This window comes from Arachis hypogaea, chromosome 15, assembly GCF_003086295.3.
Source record: "Arachis hypogaea cultivar Tifrunner chromosome 15, arahy.Tifrunner.gnm2.J5K5, whole genome shotgun sequence".
Taxonomy (NCBI): Eukaryota; Viridiplantae; Streptophyta; class Magnoliopsida; order Fabales; family Fabaceae; genus Arachis; species Arachis hypogaea.
Genome location: NC_092050.1, coordinates 10327659 through 10350294, shown reverse-complemented (window position 1 = coordinate 10350294; position 22636 = coordinate 10327659). Strand labels below are relative to the sequence as shown.

The following is a 22636-nucleotide window of genomic DNA, read 5'->3' as shown; positions in this document are numbered from 1 at the left end:
TTCGTTCTCCCTGATTTGTTGCTCCAATGCTTCTTCCTCCCTTGGCGAGTGCAGCGGCCTTGCCCTTTCTGTTTCCAGCCCTACACCATACTTTGGTTTAGTAGGTCCCAACATGCCATGGCTTGAGGCTTGTCACAGTTTCTCTTCTCGTGGCCAATGATTCCACACTTGAAGCAGTAGTTGTCCTGTAGTCTTTCGTACTGGAAGCTTATCCAGGACTTGGACTTGTTTCCTCTATTCAACCAGAATCCTGTCTGAAGAGGTTGTGTAATGTTGATGGCTGCCCTGAGTCTTAGGAAGTTCCTTTGTAGGGTGCCTTCTTTTATGGGGTCTTCCACTTTTTCCATTATTCCGATCATATCTCCAATGGTTTTGACAGTTTTAGCATTTAATCTTTCTACAGGAAGCCTATGCACCTGTATCCAGAATTCCATAAAGTCGTGGCTGACGTCCAGGATAGACTCCCCCTACAACCACCTTTGTAGGTTCATCAGGTGTCCCTTGACATTTCACGGACCATTCCTCAGGAATCTATTTCCTGTGCGACTGTCTTTGAAGCTAATGAGGACCTTGTTCCTTCCAACTTCTGAGATGGTAACATCCTTTGGGTTGCCCCACATTCCTAGGATCGAGTTCTTGATGGCCTTATACTTTAGCTCTCTGTCTGTGATGATTTTTCCAATTAAATTGAAACTGTTTGCTTTGAAGCTTGGGCTTGGATGGGAATTGAGGGTGATGGTAGTTCCTTCTATAGGATCTGTACCCATGTTTGGTCTAGTCATGTTTGAGAATTGGATGGAGATGAGTGGAGAGACTATTATGTTGCTAAAAGGGGCTGGGGTTGATGATTTAGAGAGGAGGGTGAAATAGATGAAGGCTTACTATTGGTCGGCAGGTCCGAAAAAACAGGAAGCTTAGAGAGGTAGAGATAGGCGGTTGTGGACAAACTATTTAGTATTTTAGTAACTCTCTTACATTATATGAGTTGATATGCATTTTGCTAGATATGCTGAACAAAGATGATCTTATGTTTATTTATGTTTGTTTCAGGTAGTGTAAGAAAAGTTGGACACCTAGATGAATGGGGCGGGAGGAGGTGTGGATGATGATTTCGCGAGTGAAAAAGGAGAGATTCAACCTCTTAAAATTGAGTTTCAAGCGAAACAGAACCAGGATTCTATGGTTCCTCTCCTGTTGAGAGCATCGTCCCTCCGAATGAGAGAATAATTGGAATTAAATGTAGGCTTATTGAATGGATGTCCAACGGGAGATAGAACTAGAAATTTTTGAATGACCAAGTTGAAGGAGAAGTATGACCAAACACATTTCAAAGCGAGACGCTTCTCATTTTAAAAGGCCGGGTTAATCATTATGGGCCTCTATAATGGTTTACTACAGGTAGACCGCACGCAAGGCCTTAACTCAAGTGGTGACTGTCCGCCTTTTGAACCAGCAAATTATTGATTGGGCATTATTGTATTCTTTTGGAGACCAAAAACTAGTTGTGTCTTTTGTGACCTATATCCATTCTGCTAGAATTGCAAGCATAGGATCCATTTAAATTTAGTAGTAGTACCCCCAACAAAGAAATACAATTGAGAAATTAGTCAATTTAGTGTTTACTTCTAGAAGATACCATCGTTTCGTAGTTGGTCAAGGTCTTCCATGCTCCATACTCCATAGTCCATACTGATTTATTTACCAACATATTCAAATTCAGTAAAGCATCGTCTTCGGGTCCCTATAACTCTTGAGTGATATTTTTGTTTTATTCTTTTCTCAGGTACCATTACCAACCCTCCATGACCCATACGACACGAGCTTCATTTATTTATTTATTTATTTTTTCAGTTGTAGACTTGTAGTACAGTAAGGGCAGGAACGACGTCGTTTTGAGGAGGAGGAGGTTTCCATTTTGAATATCCAGCGAGGTTTGAAGGTGACATCACTAATCATTCCAATGTATAAATTTACCCAAAACAAATCCAACACAAAGCCTCTGAAACTCTGAACTCTCTCTCATTCTCATCCTCTGAAATCTTTCCAATTCTCCTTTATTTTTCAAACAAAGCAGTACACAATCCAATTCAATCCAATCCAAGCTACATTGTAATTCTTAGTTACGGCAAACTTTCAGATTCCTCAATTCACTTTTTCTTCTTTCTATTTTTTGTTTCCTTTTTGTCATCGAAATTCTTGAATGGGGAAAGGAGGAGGTTGCGTTCCCAGTAAGAAGAAGGTGCCGCATGTCGCCGGTGACTCTCCCTCCTCCGCCACTGCCGGAACATCCCGGACCGCGCCGATCCAACGTGACGACACCTCCGCCGACGACACTACCGAAATCGCCCAAGCGTCGTCGTCTGAGGTGGCCGCCGCCGCTACCGGCACGGCGAGGCTGAGGATCTTCATCGTGTTTTATTCAATGTACGGACACGTGGAAGGCCTAGCGAGGAGGCTGAAGAAGGGCGTGGACGGCGTTGAGGGCGTGGAAGGGGTTCTTTACAGGGTGCCGGAGACGCTCTCGACGGAGATTCTGCAGCAGATGAGGGCGCCGCCCAAAGACGATGGCATACCTGTGATAACGGCAGAGGAGCTGGCGGCGGCGGACGGGGTGCTGTTCGGGTTTCCGACGAGGTACGGGAGCATGGCGGCGCAGATGAAGGCTTTCTTTGACTCCACTGGTCAGCTGTGGAAGGAGCAGAAGCTCGCCGGAAAACCCGCAGGGTTCTTCGTCAGCACTGGCACTCAAGGAGGAGGTCAAGAAACCACTGCGTAAGCCTTTCTTTATTCTCTTTTTCTTTTGTTCTCTATCTATTCCCGCATTCTTGTATTATTCTGTTGAAGTTCCTAGTCTTGTTCTTAATTTGAGCTAATCATTTGTTTTTATCAGTTTCAATAGGCTAAAGATAAATACATGCATAGATAGAACTATGTATTGCTCCTTGATCACGTATATCTTTAGAGATTTTGATGTTTCAACTCTCAAGTCGCAGTTTGGTCCATGCATATTCTTACCAACTTGACATTGAATGGAAAATGTTAAATGTAAACTGTTATGATATAAATAGGCAATGTTTTGTGGAATTTGGCTGGTTGAACAAGATTTTCAAGTGCTATAAGATATACATATATTTTCTTCCCCAGCAATTAACCATATAAAGTCTGCACACTTAGAAGTTAGATGATCAGTCTTCAAATCAATATTAACTCTGTTTTTGCTTCTGGTTCACACTGCATCATATTTATTTTCTACTTGACAAGAGAGGACGAGGGAGATTTCTATTATACATTTTGCAATTGGTTTGTATGATTGGCTGGGAATTGGGATGTTCATTTTTGAGAAAGAATGGACTGTAAGAACTAAGTAGCATCTTTGAAAGAAAGATAGCAAATTACTCTGTGAGCTGAATTGTTAGCTCTTAGCAGTCGTAGATTTATATATTTCATGTTTTTGGTAGGTTCTGAGAATCTGAGGGGCTTTCTTCTGGTGTCTTGATCAGTTATCCCATGTTTTGACTAACTTTATTTGATAAGTGAATTTTAGACTAGTGGAAATTCCCATATATTCTCAAGTTGGTATGAGAATGCTCCATGTTATTAATGGTTCATCTTCACATAAATGACCAAACTTCAAAAAGAATTTCAGTTGTATCAAGCGGAAGTTCTCAAAAGATGATTACACAAAATCAGGGTAATGGGCAAAACTTTGGTGAAAACTTCGTATTCTTTTAAAGATGTTATTTTGTGTTCATGAGGTAACTTGAACAATGTCACTGCCTCACTGGTCCTGCAATGGTAAGAGAGTTTTAGTACTCTGATTATCATTATTGGAGATAAGTCTTGTAGACAAGCAATTAATTTGAAATTGTGCTTGTAATTGTAGAAATGCATGGGTGCAGTCTGAGAGTATCACATATTGTTCTCTACATTTCCAAAAATAAATATTATATTACTTGGTGATGGAAACTAGAAGGTTTTCTTAGAAACGCATGCTTGAAAGGGATTATATAATGTTTGGTTTTGCATCTTTTTCTTGTTGCAGATGGACGGCAATCACACAGCTGGCACACCATGGAATGCTGTTTGTTCCTATTGGATATACATTTGGACCTGGAATGTTCAAGATGGAATCCATTAGAGGGGGTTCGCCTTATGGTGCCGGAGTGTATGCCGGTGATGGCACAAGGGAGCCAAGTGAAACAGAGCTCGCACTTGCAGAGCATCAGGGCAAGTATATGGCTCTTGTGGTCAAGCGGCTCAACAGATGATGGTGGTGTTTTGAGTTTTGACTGTTTGCCCCCACCATTTTATTCTATTCTTGTTGGTCATGAGTATTATTTTTAATTTTTCACTTTTTACTTTTTGGCCTTTGATTTTGCTGTCAAATTGGTTCTGGCATTCTTACCATTGCATTGTTTGTGAGGCGGAATTGTAGCTTTCTTCCACTAACAATTCCCATGTTGTTCTCTATCTGCACTGTTTTGGAAGCTGTTGATGTTCATAAGTTTACACCAAATAAAAATGTGAATTTGTGTAACTGCATGTCTTATTTCATTTTGTTAAAATATCTGTTAAATAATAACGAAAATTAATTTTGCAAAAAATTTATTTGTAATTTATGTAAATTTTAAATTCTCATAAATTATTAATAAGTTTATTTCTAAAATTTTTTTTCATTAATAGTAATTAAGTGAAAAAGGACCATTGCCAGAAATAATGTTACAAAACGAAAAAATAATTAAAATATGAAAACCTTTTAAAAAGAAAAAAATATCGCACAAAAAAAAGAGAGAAGAGAATAATAATGTTGATGGTGTTACTGATGGTGTTAAGGATGATAGAAAAGATACTGACCGATGACAAAATTTGAGTGTATAATTAAAATAGTAGAAATAGAAATTATAATGATAATGATGAGAAAATAATGATAATGATAATAGTAATTAATTCTATTGTAGAAAAGAACATTGTGAAAGATTTAAAATTTTTATAAATTATAAATAAAAATTTTATAATGTTAATTTTTGTTATTATTTAATAATTTTTTTTAACAGAATAACTGTATTGTCTCAAAATAATTTTGTTAATATAATTTTTTGAACAAAATCACTTTATCTTTTAGAAAAATGGATAAATGACTGAATTGGGTGTTTACCACTGGAGATTATCAAAGATATCAAGTTCAAGAGGTCTCTCAGCCTCAGGACCCACTTTGGCTAACTTATTAATATATCTACTGAATTATTTATTAGTATGTGTATATATCTAAAAGAAAAAGTTTTAGGAACTAGTATTTTTAAAATTTAATTAGTATTTAATTAATAAAAAAAAAGTGTGTAATTTTTCACTAATAAATATAATTTTATATATAAAAAATATTAATAATAACTAATTAATAATTATATTTTATAAAATGTGCTGTCCTCTAATACTACTGTATCTAGAAACAATTTTTCTTTCTTTTGACGTGCAGTTCAATACTTATTTTCTCTTTTAATAGGTTTTCGATAATATTATGAGAATAAGCTAGCTGTCCCGTTGTTAACCATTAAGATATTACTAATTCGGGTGGCAACAATACTTTCTTTTGAAGACGTGCTTAATTTTGATAGGCGCAAGATTTTTAATGATAATATTTCATGAACCCCAAGTCTGCAAGCAAGGCACCTAAAACTCCAATCTGTTAACAGCTCAAGGAAACTAACTAAGTCCGCAACTTCTATAAACCAGACAAAGAAAATGATTAAATTTAATTATTTTTTCCTCCCCCTATTCTTAGAATAAAAAGTGCATGCTTTTTAATAAATAAATAAATAATGCATTACAAAATTAAAATTTCGGAGGAAATAGGAAAGATAGGAATCTGAATCCGTCGTGGACCTCGCTTCGAGGTGCGTCTCAGTGTCACTATAATATATAAATGCGTCGCTGAGAACCGAACTTGTTTTGGAGGCTAAGCTAAACTGTGATTGAGAAAAATTAGCCAAGTAGAAGAAAATGGAAGACACACTCTCTGCTTTGAGGTCATTGATGTCTTCTCACTCTCCTTCTCTTGATGCCTTAGTTGTTCCTTCCGAAGATTATCACCAGGTAATTCATTTCCCTTTCACTTTAGATCGAAGATTTTCAGCTTCTTCCGTTTCAAATTCCTTCGTTCTTCATCTGATGATTGTTTCTCTCTGTTTCTGCAGAGTGAATATGTATCTGCAAGAGATAAGCGCCGCGAGTTCGTTTCCGGCTTCACTGGAAGTGCTGGTCAGTATCAATCTACAGAGCAATCAAATCAAAATTTACTTTATGCGTTTTCGTTTGATTTCTTAGTTTATTCTTATGTGGCGATTAGTTTTGATCGAATCAGGATTTTGTTTCTGTAGTTTGGAAATTTCATTTAACATCGTGTGACAATTTCATCCCTGTAATAAGTAAGATAGACTTGGATTATTCTGTGGTTGAAGCTCTCTATCTCAGCTCTTCTTGTGTGATTTTGCTATGCCGCTATTGAATTTTCCTATTGTATTTCAAATCTGACAAAATTAATTAAGTCAAATTTTGTATTGTTTTCCATTAAAATTACATTCAGGTTTGGCACTTATAACGACGAAAGAAGCACTCTTGTGGACGGATGGACGATATTTTTTGCAGGCAGAGCAACAGCTTAGTGATCAATGGAAGCTAATGCGCATTGGCGAAGATCCTGCTGTGGATGTTTGGATGGCTGATGTAAGTACCAATTTTTTAAGAGAATCCTTTGATGTAAATGATTGAAAAAAGACAATGAGATAGCAGATTATATTTTTTTGTGGTTCTCTCTGTCTTTGGCATCTCTGAAGCATAATGTTATGACTTGGGTCAAGATTGAAACTGTGTCTACATCATGGCATTTTTGATATGTTGTCCACAACTAGCTTCTCCTTGCTTAGGGAGAGCTGACAGAGCATATAGTCCTGTACGCACTATAGCACTCGATTAGTCTTGTCTCATCCATGATTTGGTTTTAAGTAATCAGTTTGTTATTCCTTCCATTTTATGTAATCATATGTATATACTCTGATGAGAAGTTTCTTTTTCACTAGAACTTGCCAAAAGATGCATCTATTGGGGTTGATCCATGGTGCATTTCGGTTGATACTGCCCAAAGATGGGAACGTGCTTTTGCTGAAAAACATCAGAAGCTGGTTCAAACGACAAAAAATTTGGTAGATGAAGTATGGACAAAGCGACCTCCAGAAAAGATTAATGCTGTTATTGTACATCCATTGGAATTTGCAGGTCGCTCTGTTGCAGATAAGTTGCAAGACTTGAGAAAAAGGCTTGCGCAAGAGCAAGCCCGTGGTATCATTTTCACAGCTCTTGATGAAGTGAGTATATTATCTTAATCTATGTTCCTTATTTGTTCGCTCTTCCCTAACTCACGTTTTGAGTTTGAGGATATTTTTGCGTCACATGTTCAGCGTTTTCAATATCACTATCTTCATTTTCCATGTTATTTATGATTGTCCGGTTACAATGCAGGTTGCCTGGTTATACAATATCCGTGGAAGTGATGTGGCATACTGTCCTGTTGTTCATGCATTTGCTATTGTGACAACTAATTCTGCTTTCCTTTATGTCAACAAGGAAAAAGTATCTGTTGAGGTAGTTTGACTAATGTCTCGTCATCTTTGAATGTTTTCGCACTGTTTTCTACTGACAGGAAATATAAATTCCTATAAAATCATGTTAAGTTACTAATAACAGTATATTAAGAACATTTACCATAGGATTTGTTTCCCCTTATTTATGTATATTAATCTTACAAGAATGATAGGGTTTCAGATTTCAGTATTTTCAGTACTGGTCATTAATAGTTAACCGTTGGAAACATTTATTTTATGGTCAAATTAGATCGAAGTTTATTTTACTTGTGAAGATAAGAAATATCTGTCAACAGAGCAGTATTTTGGTCTATCCTGATATTTGGAAGGAAGATATGTATATAGAAACTTAGTAGTAGTATTTTTTTGCCAGGTAAAAACTCATCTAGAGGAGAATGGAATTGGAATTCGAGACTACACAGCCGTGAGCTCTGATGCAGCATTGCTTGCAACTGATGAGCTTGATGCTCTGTCTACTGCCAAAGGTTCTCTAGCTGCAGTTACAAAGGAAGCCGAAAAGACTCCCAATGAGCTCAACAAGGGAGTAAATGGTGAACATCTAGCTGAAGAACATAGTAATGACTTTGTATGGGTTGATCCAGGAACATGCTGTTATGCACTGTATTCAAAATTGAACTCTCAGACAGTTATTCTACAGCAGTCGCCTTTGGCCCTTGCAAAAGCTTTGAAGGTTGTTAACTTACAGCCTTACAATGAAAATGACTGTACTTGGATAGCTTACTAATGTTGATATTATCAAGTGAACTCTAGCTTATTCTTATCGCCTCAATACTTGTAGAACCCAGTGGAGTTGGATGGATTGAGAAAGGCACATGTTCGGGATGGCGCAGCCGTTGTGCAATATCTTGTCTGGCTAGATAAGAAGGTTTGCATTTGGATCTGCGTATCCGCATATCATTTATGCTTTGGATCAGGATAATTTATATTTGAATTTCTCTTGTCTAAGCTATTATAATTCTTCTTCTGTATCCACAAATACATACACCAAGTTCTGCAGTGTCAAATAATGACTGAAAAAACTTGGTTGAATGTGCAGATGCAGGAAATTTATGGAGCGTCTGGTTACTTTTTAGAGGGTAATTCTGTGAAAAAAGAAAAAGCATCGTAAGTATCCTCCAAAATTCAAAATGTCTTGAGCACAGACATGCTTATAACCTAATCTATTGAGTAAAAGTTAGTTTTATTTGTTAACAATATGAAACTCCTCCCGTTTTTGAAAATTAACATACTCTTCACCAGAACATTGTCTATGTGAAATAAACAAGATTTATTTGACTTTACCTTTATTAAATGGTAATTCTTTGTTAAATACTGAAGATGTTCACATGTTGGGATGTCTTAGAGTAGTGAGCTTGAGATGCATCTGTCAAAAGGTGAATTTTATATGATATACTTATAGAACTTTTTGAACGTTCCAGGGAGTCCTTGAAATTGACTGAGGTGACTGCAAGTGACAAACTTGAAGGTTTTCGAGCATCAAAAGAGGTGGAGTCATCTAAGCAATATAGTATTTATCTGGACGAGACTTTTTAGCAAAAATTTATATTTTATTTAAAAGAAGTCAATTGTGGAGATACCAAAAGTTTTAGCTTCTCAGTCCATACAATTTGCTTTACAAGACTCTTTATTTAATTTTTTAACTATTTTTCCTGAAAAAAAAAAAAAGCTTTTTTTAATCCAAAAGAATTTTATTGCAAGACACAGCACCACCTGTACTGTAGGTAGAAATATTGTTTTAAGTAGCATATCTGCATATGTGACTTTCATTTGGACATTAGGACAAGAAAACGTTTAACCTGTATCTAGTTTTATTTCTTCATGGTGATACGGAAAGATTTTTTTTTTTAAAGGAAAAAAAAGTAGCAAAAGGTTACACTGTTGTATTTCCTAGGATTGGCTAAAGACTGGCATGCTTTTAACCATATCTAGCTTTATTCCTCATGGTGCTGTTTGAGTGGAATAGGTTTCTTTTTACAATTATCAGAAAGGTTACATTGTTGTAACTCTTTTGACTAAATAAAGACTGGCATTCTCTCTTAAATACACATGGTAGCGTGTATATGGGCATCTAGATTCATGCATATGTATTCAATGAAGTTTTTAGCAAAGAAACGGCCTTTTTTCCCTCAATAATTTGACCCCTCTAAAAGCACAAACTTTCATGCTATATGCAGTCAGATATGATAGTAAGTTCTCAAATGTTCAGTACATAAATTGCTTTCAACAATTCAACTATTCTTTAAGTCCATTTTATTTGCCCCCATCAGTGTGGTCCCTAAAGTATGATAAAAATGAAAATGAAATCGTATCAAGTGTAAGCACATTTTCATGTTACACTAATATTTTTCCCTGTTTTGCTATTTTCATGCTTTCAGCATTTCAGAGGATTGAGTTTCCCTACTATTTCCTCAGTTGGCCCAAATGCAGCTATCATTCACTATTCTCCACAGGCAGAGACATGTGCTGAACTTGATCCAGACAAAATTTATCTAGTTGATTCTGGAGCTCAGGTTTGTCCAATATTTTGAACAGTTTGCAGAATAGACATTTGCTAAAGTGTGCCACGTATATCATATTATTAGTTAATATCTGTTCTTCATTGTTTTAATCTCCATATCTCTCTATATTGACAACAAGTTTTGTTTTTGTCTTTTTGAAGTATCTAGATGGAACAACGGATATTACACGAACTGTTCATTTTGGGAAACCTTCAGCACATGAGAAAGCATGTTATACAGCAGTATGTACCTTTACAGCTTTACTTGCCGTTTCTGTGAGTTACATAGTTTGAAACCTATACCATGAATAATTTAATATCAAATTATTTTCACTTAGAGGTAAGTGGGTTTTTTGATCTGGGGAACAAGTTTGAAATTATTTTACTGCTGTTAGGATTATTGGAAAGGAAAATGCTTTATTAATTTCTAATTTTGGGTGCGGCCCTTTCCCGGACCCTACGTTAACGCGGGATATTTGTGCACCAGACTGCCCCCCTTTTTTAAATATCTAGTGAAAAGACAAGGCTTCGTTATTGTTGACACTGTTAGCCTGATCTCAGATAACCCTATTCAGTTATCTTCTAAGTTCCCTATTTTCTTCTATCTTATGAACTGATATGAAAAGTTGGTTGGTTTGCTGAATTTCATGCAGGTCCTTAAGGGTCACATTGCTCTTGGAAATGCTAGATTTCCTAATGGAACAAACGGTATGACTGAACTAGTCTCAACTTCATGTTTGAGAATCTAGCTAATACTTCCCTTTCTCCATGCTTTCAGGTCATGCTCTTGATATTCTTGCTAGAGTCCCACTGTGGAAGGATGGTCTTGATTACCGGCATGGTACTGGACATGGAATTGGGTCCTACCTGAATGTTCACGAAGGTAATGAAGAGCTATCACTGTTTTTATATTGCATATTGCTCTTCTGTATTCAATTTTTCCTCCTTTCCTCTTTTGATTTTTTCCCCACACTATACAAATTAAAATCCAAAGTAATAGTAGCTTATAAATTATGCAGGACCTCATTTAATCAGTTTCAGACCACAGGCTCGAAATGTACCACTTCAATCTTCCATGACTGTTACAGATGGTTAGTATCCTAACTGGCTGCACGATTGGAATTACGACATGCTTTTTCCCATTCTTATTTACTAGTTTTGTATTATGAAGATGGACTTACAACTATTTGATTCTATATAAATGCATTTCTAGTAGTGTAAAGTAATTTTTTTTTCCAGAACCTGGTTATTATGAAGATGGAAATTTTGGGATAAGATTGGAGAATGTGCTCATTGTCAATGAAGCTGATACAAAATTCAATTTTGGTGATAAAGGGTACTTGTCATTTGAACACATTACCTGGGTATGTCTCAATTCCAGTGTTTGGCTTTGAGATGCTTCTTTTTTACTATAAGGCATATTTCTGAGCTGTTGATATACAATTGTATTCAAAATTGGACGGTTCCCATTCATGTTATTTACGAGTGTTTTCTCTTGTGCAGGCACCATACCAGACGAAGTTGATTGACCTGAACCTTCTAATGCCTGACGAGATAAGTTGGCTGAACTCGTATCACTCGAAATGTAGAGATATTCTGGCACCATATTTGGATGTCGCTGAAAATGCATGGCTACAGAAAGCCACTGAACCGGTAGCTGTGTGAGCTTTGTTCTGAGCTGGGAATGTCAACGACTTCAATATCTGCACTGTCCTTAGTTTCCACACATTACTACTACTATTTGATGCCCTGTTGAGGTAGCTGTTCCTTAAAACTCGTACAGCATTGAAATTCCGAATGCGTATCCCCTTGGAATCAATTTTTCTTTTGGTGACTACTTGGCATCAGTTTATGCCTAGTTGTTTTCTTACTTGTTATTAGAGTATTACTATCAACGTATTACTGTAAAGTTATGAACAGTGATGAACCTTGTACTAAAGTGAAAGAAGTGAGCTGTCGAAACGACAGCTGAAAGTGGACCAGGTTTTATTGGAAAATACTTTTGTGTTGCCTGACGGCTCGAAATTGAATAGGTGCTCCCTGCTTTAAAAAAACAAAACAAAAACAAAAAACAAAACCAATGATGATTAGTTTTCCCTGGCATAGTGTTAGGTGAAGTATCTTTCAGGTGGTTTTTCATTAACAACATTTAGATTTAGATATATACTAAAATCAGCTATTAAAATTAGCTATTAGTATAAATATATTAAAATATAAAATATATATTAAAAATAAATTAAATTATACATATATTTGCAGGGATGGAACTAGATTAAATTTTAAAGAGGGGCCAAAAATTAATTTTACACTAAAAAGAGTAAATAAAATTTTTAAGAGGTAAAATTAAAATTTACACAATTTATAAAAAAATTTTTGAAATTGGGGAGGGACTATTGCCCCCTTTTTGTTGTATGAGGCTCAGCCTCTGTGTGTTTGTATAGAAATACATAATAGTTGATTTTGATAGTTAATTTTATTATACAAATAATATTTTTGTTTACAACTTATAATTTATTTATTTTAACGCAATCAATAAACTTGGTTTTAATTACTGAGTTCTATCAATGATAGATCAACTGTAAGAAAATTGAGATACGTTTAGATCTTATTCTATTTTATTACTTTGTTGATATTTTTGGTTGGTTTAAACTTTCTCTTCCTCTTCCTCTTCCTCTTTTCGTATAACCTATCTCACCCCGCGTTACAGCTTCCTACTCCCAATCCCATTTAATGCAAATAGGATTCAAGTTTGGTCATGCATTGACAAATCATATTCTTCTCCACATATTTTGGGGCACAATTTGGATATCCAAAAAGATAAAAGTCCAGTAATTTAAATTTTCTAACAAAGAGAAACAAGTCTGATTGTGTGATGTTTGAATTTAGCAGTAATTGTTTTAAACAACACGAAAATTCAGACCAAAAACACTAGAATAAAATATATCTGTTTGAAAGAAAGATGAACTCACTAAGAGCGTGAATCCAGGACCTCAACAACTTCAATTACACAAACTGGAGTTGGTACTTTCAAACATATTTTGATGTCTAAATGAGTAAAAACGAAATCAAGTGTATCAACAATAGTGTATCCCTTTCTTATATCCATCTTATTTTATATATTTGCACTTTTGCTAATGACTTTTAAATCACTTATTAGTAGTGGCGGCAATATGCACTCTATCCACGGGTATTAAACCTGATCTAACTCGGTCGAGTTGGGTTGTCAATCCGATCCGCAGTAGGTAGAGTAGAATACAAATAGGGTTCTCATACGAGTAGGGTAGAATGAGGGTTGAGTCTCAACCCTACCCGACCAAATATGTTTTAAGTAAATGTTGAATTAAAGACTTCTCACTAAATGCAAAAAATTCTTAGCCATTAAGAAAAGATCATTAATTGATAATATATATATATATATATATATATATATATATATATATATATATATATATATATATATATATATATATATATATATATATATATCAATTCTATTTTAAATTATCATCAAGTTATATAATAATGTTGCATCTTTTTAGTAACTAGCGAGTAGGATCAGATACTCGTAGGTTAAAAACAGATAAGGTTAGGATTGGGATATTCTCAACTCGTAGGTAAGATAGGGTTAAATTTATATAAAAATCTCAACCCACGAGTAGAGTTAGTGTTGGATTCAAACCTTATCCTACCCATTGCCACCCCTACTTACTAGATATTTATGAGCTTTTATGACGTATTAGATAACTGTTTAGTTGTAATAGACATAAAGTTTGAATTTACGATACTTGCTTAAACGAATTAATAAATTAACTACTAGAGTAATCCAAATTAATTGCATTCAACAACTTTATCTGTACTGTCTTTCAAGATATCCCGTTTAGAAGGAGTATGAAATTTTCAGAAATAGCTTTTTGGGTCCAACTTAGTGTGTATTTAGATTACAGTTTACAAATAAGAGTTTCGTAAAATTGATTTTACAAACTTGATTTTGATTAAAATTAAGTTTGTATTAACGTGATTTATGTTTCACAATTTTTAATTTATATCAAAATGGAATATAGTAAAATAAATATTGTTTGAATTACACTACTTAAAATCACTTTTAGATAAAAATTACTAAAAGAGATATCAATTTAAATATTTTTTTATATTATCCTATCATTATTTTAGTTTAGATATTTAAATAAATTTTATTAATTAATTTTATAATAAAATTAATATTTACTTATTAAAAACAATATATAAAAATTGGCAAAATATTTTTTATATTAAAAATAAAAAATATATAAATAAACTAACAATTTAATATATATGTTAATATAAATAAATATTAAATTAAAAAAACACCAATAAAATATATAAAAAATAATATCTTATACATAGTCAAATAAAAATAAGTAAAAAATCAAATCAACAAAGCCAAATAAAAATAATAAAGACTTTCTAAAAAATAACCATAAAGAATAATATAGTAAATGATAAAAAAAGCTAATGTAAATTAAGAAATAATAAGAACTCTAGAAAATAATAAAAAATAATATAAAAAATATTTATTACATAAATAAAATAAATACAATAAAAAATTAAAATATAAAAGAGAGTACTATAAATTTTATAATGTCAAACAAAAAAATATTTTATAATTTTTCTAGTAGATGAAGGCAATGTTGCAGTAGAAGATAGTGAATTTAGTGTCGGAATAAAATTTGGTTCTAGAGAGTTGGTGATCTCTATAATAAAAAAACTACGCTATTTCCTTAATTTAATATTATTTTAGATTATACATTTTTATTATTTATAACTCTATTGTTACTCATAGTTAGTTTTTTATTTACTTTATCTTTTTATTAATGGGATCATAATTCATATTATACAAAATTTTCATAATAAGCATATTATATAAAAATTACAAGCTAAAGTAGATAATTACATGTACTTTTTTATAGAAAAAAAATAAAGAATAAAATTAGTAGAAAAGAAATAAAATTTTCTGTTATTTTCTAACTGTAACAAGCTAATAAGGTGAATGTGAACGTCGAAACTACAACTTTTAGCTTCATCTGAACGTGCATTTAGAGGTGAAATCACTTTCGCATTCAGTGTATAAAAAATTGTTAAACATAAAAAGAGACTAAAAGATGTAACACCCTACTCCACGAAACCTTTTTCCTAGGACGTAAATCAAATGTGGTGAGGTGTTATGACATCTAAAAAAAGGACGTATGTAAATATAGTTGAAAGAAATTATAATTAGGAGTCTTGAAGAAGAAGTTAAATGAAACACCAACGGAAAAGTGCATCACTCACGAGATCGGATCAACACAAAAAGGTAGATAAGATCGAACGGAAAGATAAAACATAACTAAAGAGATTAGAGTTCCAAAAGATACAAAATATCAAGCTCCAAACTCGACCTGCGAAACTAAAGCCGGCCAGAGTATATATATATATATATATATCTCAAAACGCAAGCTATAAAATCTGTTTCTCCAAGTCAACCTATAAGAGGGACAAAAATACAATATATACTGTTAGAAACAAGAGACTAAACTAGAGAAAGGATTTGTGTATTATTGAGTGTGATGAAAAGTACAATGTACAAGGGGTATATATAGGTGCCAGAAGAATCAAAGTAATAAAAGTATAGAATCCTACAATTAATATACAGATATGCTATATAAATATAAACGATACTAACTGATCTAAAATGATTCTAATGATTCTCTAATGATTCTCTAACATCCCTCCGCAAACTCAAGTAGGAGCTAAGGATACCATCTTGAGTTTGAATAACAAAGTCCGGAAACGAGTCGGGTGGTGAGCTTTCGTGAAGATATCAGCAGTCTGATCCAGTGTTCCAACAGCAATGAGACGAACAGCATCAATAAGAATACGTTGCTGAACAAAGTGACAATCAATCTCAATGTGATTGGTACGTTCATGAAAGACATCATTATGGGCAATCTGAATAGCACTGCGGTTGTCACAAAAAACATCAGTAGGGGACGACTGAGGAGCACCCAAATCTTTGAGAAGCCAATGAATCAAGATAACCTCAGCAGTGGTGTCAGCGAGGGCACAGTACTCAGCTTCTATGCTTGATCGAGCAGTGAACGTTTGCTTCTTAGCACGCCAAGAAATGAGAGCGTCACCAAGAAACAGACAGTAACCAGTAGTAGAACGACGATCAGTGGGATCACCAACTCAATCAGCATCGGAGTATGCCTGAAGGGACAAAGAGAAATGGGCAGAAAAATAAAGGCCATGAAATAGAGTACCTTTGATGTAGCAAAAAATGCGAAGAACTGCTACATAGTGAGTAGTACGAGGAGTTGACAAGAACTGGCTAAGTACATGAATTGGATAGCCGATGTCTGGGCGGGTGACAGTTAAGTAGACGAGTCCTCCAACTAGCTGTCGATAGAGAGTAGGATTATCCAAAACAGTGCCATCCATAGGAGTAAATCGAACATTAGGCTCAAGCGGAGTAGACTCAGTGCGACTATCTGTAATTCTGGCTCGAACAAGAAGATCTGAAGCATATCTAACATGAGAGAGATAGATGCCATCATCGGTGAATATGACTTCTAGACCAAGAAAATAGCTGAGAGAACCAAGATCTTTCATCTCAAAAGTACGCTGAAGGGACGCCTTGAGATCAGAGATACCATCAGCATCATCTCCAGTAATGATCATGTCATCAACATACAGAAGTAGAAGAACAACTCCATGTTCACTTTTACAAATAAAGAGAGCATGCTCATGAGGACTGCAAGTGAAACCAAGACTGCATATGGTAGTGCTGAACTTGTCAAACCATTCAGGAGGAGCTTGCTTAAGCCCATAGAGTGCCTTACGAAGGAGACAAACTTTGCCAGAAGGACAAGGATAACCCGGAGGGGGTTTCATATAGACCTTCTGTTTTAAATCTCCATTAAGAAATGTATTCTTCACATCCATCTGACTGAGAGACCATTTTTTGACCGCAGCAATGGCAAGAAGAGCTCGAACAGATGTGAGACGAGAAAAAGTCTTTTCATAGTCAATACCATACTCTTGCGTACAACCCTGAGCAACCAATCGTGCCTTATAACGGTTAATAGAACCATCAGAGCGAGTCTTGATCTTGTATACCCACCTGCTTCCCACAACTTCCTGATTAGAAGGAGAATCAACCAAGTCCCAAGTGTGTGCTTTTTCAAGTGCCTATATTTCTTCCTGCATTGCTTGTTGCCAATTTGGATTTGTGAAGGCTTCTCTGAATGACTTAGGTTCATGTTGATGAAGAATAGTACAAAAGAAATGATAATCAAGAAGATGAGGAGGTGGATTTCTCACCTTGGAACAGCGAGCGAAAGGAAGAGGCATGACGGTAGGAGTAGGAGCGTTGTCCAGTTCGGAATCATCGGGAGATGGAGAAGGCAGAAGAACAGGAGGCTGTGGAGGGTGACCTGTAGAATCATCACTAGGAAAAAGATCAACATTGGGGTTAGTGAAAAAAGGTGACTGGGTAGAAGGAATAGACTCAAAGGAGGAGAACCGAGAAAACATGTGATGCTCCCAGAAGACAACATGACGGGATATACGAATACGTTTAGAGAGAGGATCTCAATAACGATAACCCTTGTGTTCAGTGCCATAACCAAGGAAACAACACATACGAGCCCGAGGTTCAAGTTTACTATGTTCATGAGGCTGAAGAAGAACAAAATAGACACAACCGAAAACTCGAAGAGAACTATAATCTGGAGAAGTACGATAAAGACGCTCAAAGGGAGTAACATTACCAAGAACAGAAGAAGGGAGTCTATTGATAACATGAACAGTAGTAAGAATAGCTTCACCCCACGTACGCTTAGGACATGAAGAAGAAAGAAGCATTGCACGAACACAGTAAAAAATGTGACGGTGTTTGCGTTCAGCTCGGCCATTTTGTTGAGACGTACCAGGGCAAGAAAATTCAGATAAGGTACCCTGTTCTGCAAGAAAGGTTAAGAGTTTGGAATCACAGTATTCCATAGCATTATCACGGCAAAAAACCTTAATGACCTTGGAAAACTGAGTTTTAATCATAGTGGCAAAGTTCATATAAATCTGAGGTAACTCATGGTAATTGGTCATCAAATAAACCCAAGTAAAGCGTGAATAATCATCAATAAAAACAACAAAGTATCGAACTCCTCCCATAGAAGCGGTGGGAGCGGGACCCCAAACACTAGAGTGAATGAGATCAAAAGGAGAGCGAGCAAGAGATGAATTATTGTGAAAAGATAAAGCAGGTTGTTTGGCAGTTTGACAAGAAATGCAATCAAAAGATTCATTAGGAACCTGACCCAAAACACCTTGAGATACAAGAGGATGCAATTTTCCTGAGGAGCTGTGGGCAAGACGTTGATGCCATAAGTGAAGGGTAGATGGAGAAGAAGCAGCACTGAGATTTTGCACAGGAGGAATATGGAGATTCTCGACTTCAAACAACCTTCCAATCTTACGTCCAGTCCCGATGACTTGTCCCGTCCGACGATCCTGTACATGACAACTAGAGATAGAAAAAGTGACATCAAAATCCAGATCAACAAGTTGACCAATAGAAATAAGATTAAAGTTTAAGTTGGGAATAAAATAAGTATCAGGAAGATTAAGAGTCGACTGAGAGATAGAACCCTTGTGTGTTGTGTGCAAGAGGGAACCATTAGCAGTATTGACAGAAGGTCCATTTGTAGTGGTCGACAGAGACGAGAACAGATTACGCAATGGAGACATGTGATTAAAGCATCCCGAGTCAAAATACCATGTAGAATTACCTGGAGGAGTCGAAAGAGCAGCAGGTGTATTACCAGAAAGGGAGAGAAGACGCTGAAGAAGAGACGCAATATCAAATAGAGAGACAGAAGACGAGTTGAGAGTAGCAGAGGTGGTAGATTCAGGAGTAGCATCAACAGCAGAACCAGGCGCAGGACGTGGTGGGCGAGTAGGACAGGTAGTAATCAAATATCCCGAGAGCTTGCAATAATGGCAGAACAATTGTGAACAATGGTAGCTAATATGACCTTTCTGGTGGCATGTGCGACATTCAACAGAGGGACAGACGGAGAAGAAGTGCCCAAAACGGTTACAATTTCGATAGAATTTATCATTTCTGTATGTGGTAGCAAAAACAGCTGACTTTTCCATAATAGCAGATACAAAGATCACGGAGAGGAGAGAAAAACTGCAACTTGGGAGCCAAAAGCGAGAAAAAGGAGGGCAAAATTAGAAAGAGCTCACAAAAAAACCTTAGAGAGGGTCCCACTGTGTGCCACGTCAGCTGCCACGTCGGATGACACGTCAGCTGCCACGTCAACATGAGGGAACACGTGGCGCTGTGGGATTGGATGAGCAGGTCACGTGTTAGGGCTGACGGGGTGGGGTGCCACGCGGGCATAGGAACGGATCGGGTCGGGCGCACGGGTCGATATCGGGTCGGGAAAGCAGCGGTGTGACGCATGGCAGAAGCGGAGCCGTTGATCTGGGGCGCTGATCCAACGGCGCTGGAGGCGTGTGGAAGGAGAACTGATGAACGCGGACAGGCAACTTTGAGCGGCACGTGGCGGCGCGTCCGGCGGCTTCTGGCGATGATTCCGGTGGCGTTGGAAAGCCTGCAACGAGAAAAAGGCGAGGGTGGCGGCGGTAACGAACCAAAGCGTCGGGAAGGAGCCGAAAACGGAAGACAAAGTACTGCTGGTGAAACAAGATAAAGGAGCTAGAAACCAATTGTTTCTGGAAAAAAAAAAACAACATAAACTCTTGATACCATGTTAGAAACAAGAGACTAAACCTAGAGAAAAGATTTGTGTATTATTGAGTGTGATGAAAAGTACAATGTACAAGGGGTATATATAGGTGCCAGAAGAATCAAAGTAATAAAAGTATAGAATCCTACAATTAATATACAGATATGCTATATAAATATAAACGATACTAACTAATCTAAAATGATTCTAATGATTCACTAACATATACAATGCAGAGAATCTATTTACATATATATATATACATAAACAAAATATAAAACACCAAGTCTCAATAGAGTTCTTTACTTCCAAATAGTCTTCAGAATGCTTAGTGAGGTGCCTCTCGACCTGCATCTGAAAAACAACAATATATGTATAGAATGAGAACCTCCGGTTCTCAGCATGGTAAAGGTGCCCGCATAGTTAAACAGTTAGGCAAACCAAAACAATACACACTCAAGCAAAACATATAAATGCATATGATGTATGGCTGTCCTGTAGCCGATGAGTCTCATCTGTCGGTTATATACCCAAACCCGGAGCCAGTGGTAACAGAACTCAACCCTTGCCTCTTACCCGCTGTCTCGAACTTTTATCCGAAACAAGTGAACAACGCCACCGTCTCTTGCCCGATCACATATATTTCACTCAAATTCAAATTTCATTTTCAAATCCATTCTTAATATCATTCAATTCATTTAAAAATCATACTTTAAAATCAATCTTCATCAACCTTCATTCAAATCATTTCTTATTATCACACTCATCCTCATCACACCTCCCATTCTGTTCATCAATAATCCAAACTCAAAACACAATTCATTCTTTTTTTAAATAAATCAAACTCAAACCTCAAAACATAATTCATTCTTTTCTAAATAAATCATACTCAAACCGTAATCATTTTTTTAATAACTCAAAATCAAATCATACAACTCTTAAATCCAAAATCTTTTTAAATAACCATTTCAAACAAAACCTCCAATTTTTATAAAAATTTCGGCAGCATCCTCTCTAAAACTCAGACTTTGCCACCCTTACGAGTTCTATCAAAACCACATTTTCCAAACCATTCTCAACCATTTTTAATATTAAACAATTATCAAATATCAAATCCTTTCCATTTTTTTTAAATCAATTCCGACATCAAATCAGGTTCAATATCAAACCACCTCCAATTTCAACCATTTTCAGTATAAATTCACTTTTTAATATCAATTCAACTCCAAAACCAAGAAAATTACTTTTCATAATAATCAATCAAATTAACTTTTCAAATTCAATTTTATCAGTAACCACACACCACTCAAACAATCAATAATTCCATCAAGCAAACAATAACATCCATAAGACTTATATAATCATAGAAATATGTTTTTCACATCAAATTTAGTTATAACAATTCCATAATAGAAAATAAGTTTTAAGAAAAACCCTTATCTCGATCGCAATTTAACTACGCGACAAGCTTCGTTTACTCTCGGCGTGCAATAATGGCAGCCACAACCACAACTTCATTCCACTTCCACAACAACCGTAGAAACTCTAATCGCTACATGCAACCTCGAAAACACAACCCTATCGCAAAAACGCCTCAAATTCCTCAGCACATATAACAGAAATAACGACTAAAAAGTTCGGAACAAGGAAAAGCTTATCGGACATGTCGGGTTTGGCTATATAACCGACAAATGATATCATCAGCCATAGGGTAGACATGCATCATATGCATTTGTATGATTTGTTTAATTTTGAATTTGTTTTGGTTTGTCTAATTGCTTATTGGTGATTAACTGTTATCTGATCTATTTGTTGTAACTGCTATCTGTATATGTGCTTCTCTTGTCTGTTTTGTTTGTGTTTATATCTAAGAGAACTCCTTATATGGTGGAGGTGTGATGAGGGTTGTTTCACCCAGTGATTAGGAGGTTTGAAGGTGATTAAAAAGTGAAGAGTTAGATTAAATTTGGAATCCCTTAGATAGATTATCGAGATTTCTAGTTTAGAATAAGTTTTAAGTTTGAATATGAGTGCTGGAGTTCTACGAATGCCTTTGAGTTTTCCAGGACCTTATGTTTTATCTATATGGGTACCTTTATCATACTGAAAACTCCCAGTTCTCATTCCATACATATATTGTTGTTTTCAGATATAGGACGTGATACACCACGTTAAGCTTGTTAGAGACTCTTGGAACACGAAAATCTGCCTTTGAGATTTTGTACTTTGTATTTTGTATATGTATATGTATTTATGTTCTCCACTTGTATATATTTGTATTTTGTCCCTCTTAGACATTGACTTGGAAAAATAAAGTTTATATTCTGTATTTTGGTAAACACTTTTGGGATTATATATATATATATATATATATATATATATATATATATATATATATATATATATATATATATATATATATATATGTTCGGTAGGTCGGGTACCGAACGGTTCGGGTTGGTACTTCGATTGATGAGAGGGGAATCGTTTGGTTCCGGATTGCTGGGTTGAAGGGGGGTGCAGCCGACGTCCCGAGCTCTTTGTATGGAAAAAGGGGGGTGTCACTTGCAAAGACACTCCGATGCTCTAGTCAGCAAAGTGTGCAGGCGAAAAAGGGGTAAATGGTATGTGACGTACCTTGGGGGAAGGGTAGGACCTTCCCATATATACCGTGTCAGAGGTGGGCCCATCAAGGACAGGCCCACTTTTCT

The 22636-nt window shown here is 35.9% G+C and overlaps 2 protein-coding genes across 2 annotated transcripts; both read left to right on the top strand.

Moving 5' to 3' along the window:
* Positions 1–1688: 1688 nt before the first annotated feature.
* Positions 1689–4537, top strand: LOC112749030 (probable NAD(P)H dehydrogenase (quinone) FQR1-like 2). The gene is made up of 3 exons (XM_072218563.1): positions 1689–1783; positions 1852–2772; positions 4043–4537. The coding sequence occupies exons 2-3, from the start codon at positions 2201–2203 to the stop codon at positions 4266–4268; spliced, it is 798 nt and encodes a 265-aa protein (XP_072074664.1). The 5' UTR covers positions 1689–1783; positions 1852–2200; the 3' UTR covers positions 4269–4537.
* Positions 4538–5589: 1052 nt separating this feature from the next.
* On the top strand, positions 5590–12149 carry LOC112749028 (aminopeptidase P1). The gene is made up of 16 exons (XM_025797286.3): positions 5590–6090; positions 6192–6255; positions 6581–6720; positions 7074–7358; positions 7513–7635; positions 8008–8325; positions 8434–8520; positions 8692–8759; positions 9074–9140; positions 10031–10165; positions 10315–10395; positions 10806–10860; positions 10931–11035; positions 11172–11243; positions 11392–11516; positions 11656–12149. Exons 1-16 carry the CDS (start codon positions 5998–6000, stop codon positions 11815–11817), a joined length of 1980 nt encoding a protein of 659 aa, XP_025653071.1. The 5' UTR covers positions 5590–5997; the 3' UTR covers positions 11818–12149.
* Positions 12150–22636: the final 10487 nt, after the last annotated feature.

Bases quoted from the DNA above. Each gene is read 5' to 3' on its own strand.
- LOC112749030 (XM_072218563.1), top strand. From the start codon at position 2,201: ATGGGGAAAGGAGGAGGTTGCGTTCCCAGTAAGAAGAAGGTGCCGCAT. The intron at 2,773-4,042 runs GTAAGCCTTTCT...TTCTTGTTGCAG, and splicing joins GGAGGTCAAGAAACCACTGC to ATGGACGGCAATCACACAGC.
- LOC112749028 (XM_025797286.3), top strand. From the start codon at position 5,998: ATGGAAGACACACTCTCTGCTTTGAGGTCATTGATGTCTTCTCACTCT. The intron at 7,636-8,007 runs GTAGTTTGACTA...TTTTTTTGCCAG, and splicing joins AGGAAAAAGTATCTGTTGAG to GTAAAAACTCATCTAGAGGA. The intron at 11,036-11,171 runs GTAATGAAGAGC...TAAATTATGCAG, and splicing joins CTACCTGAATGTTCACGAAG to GACCTCATTTAATCAGTTTC.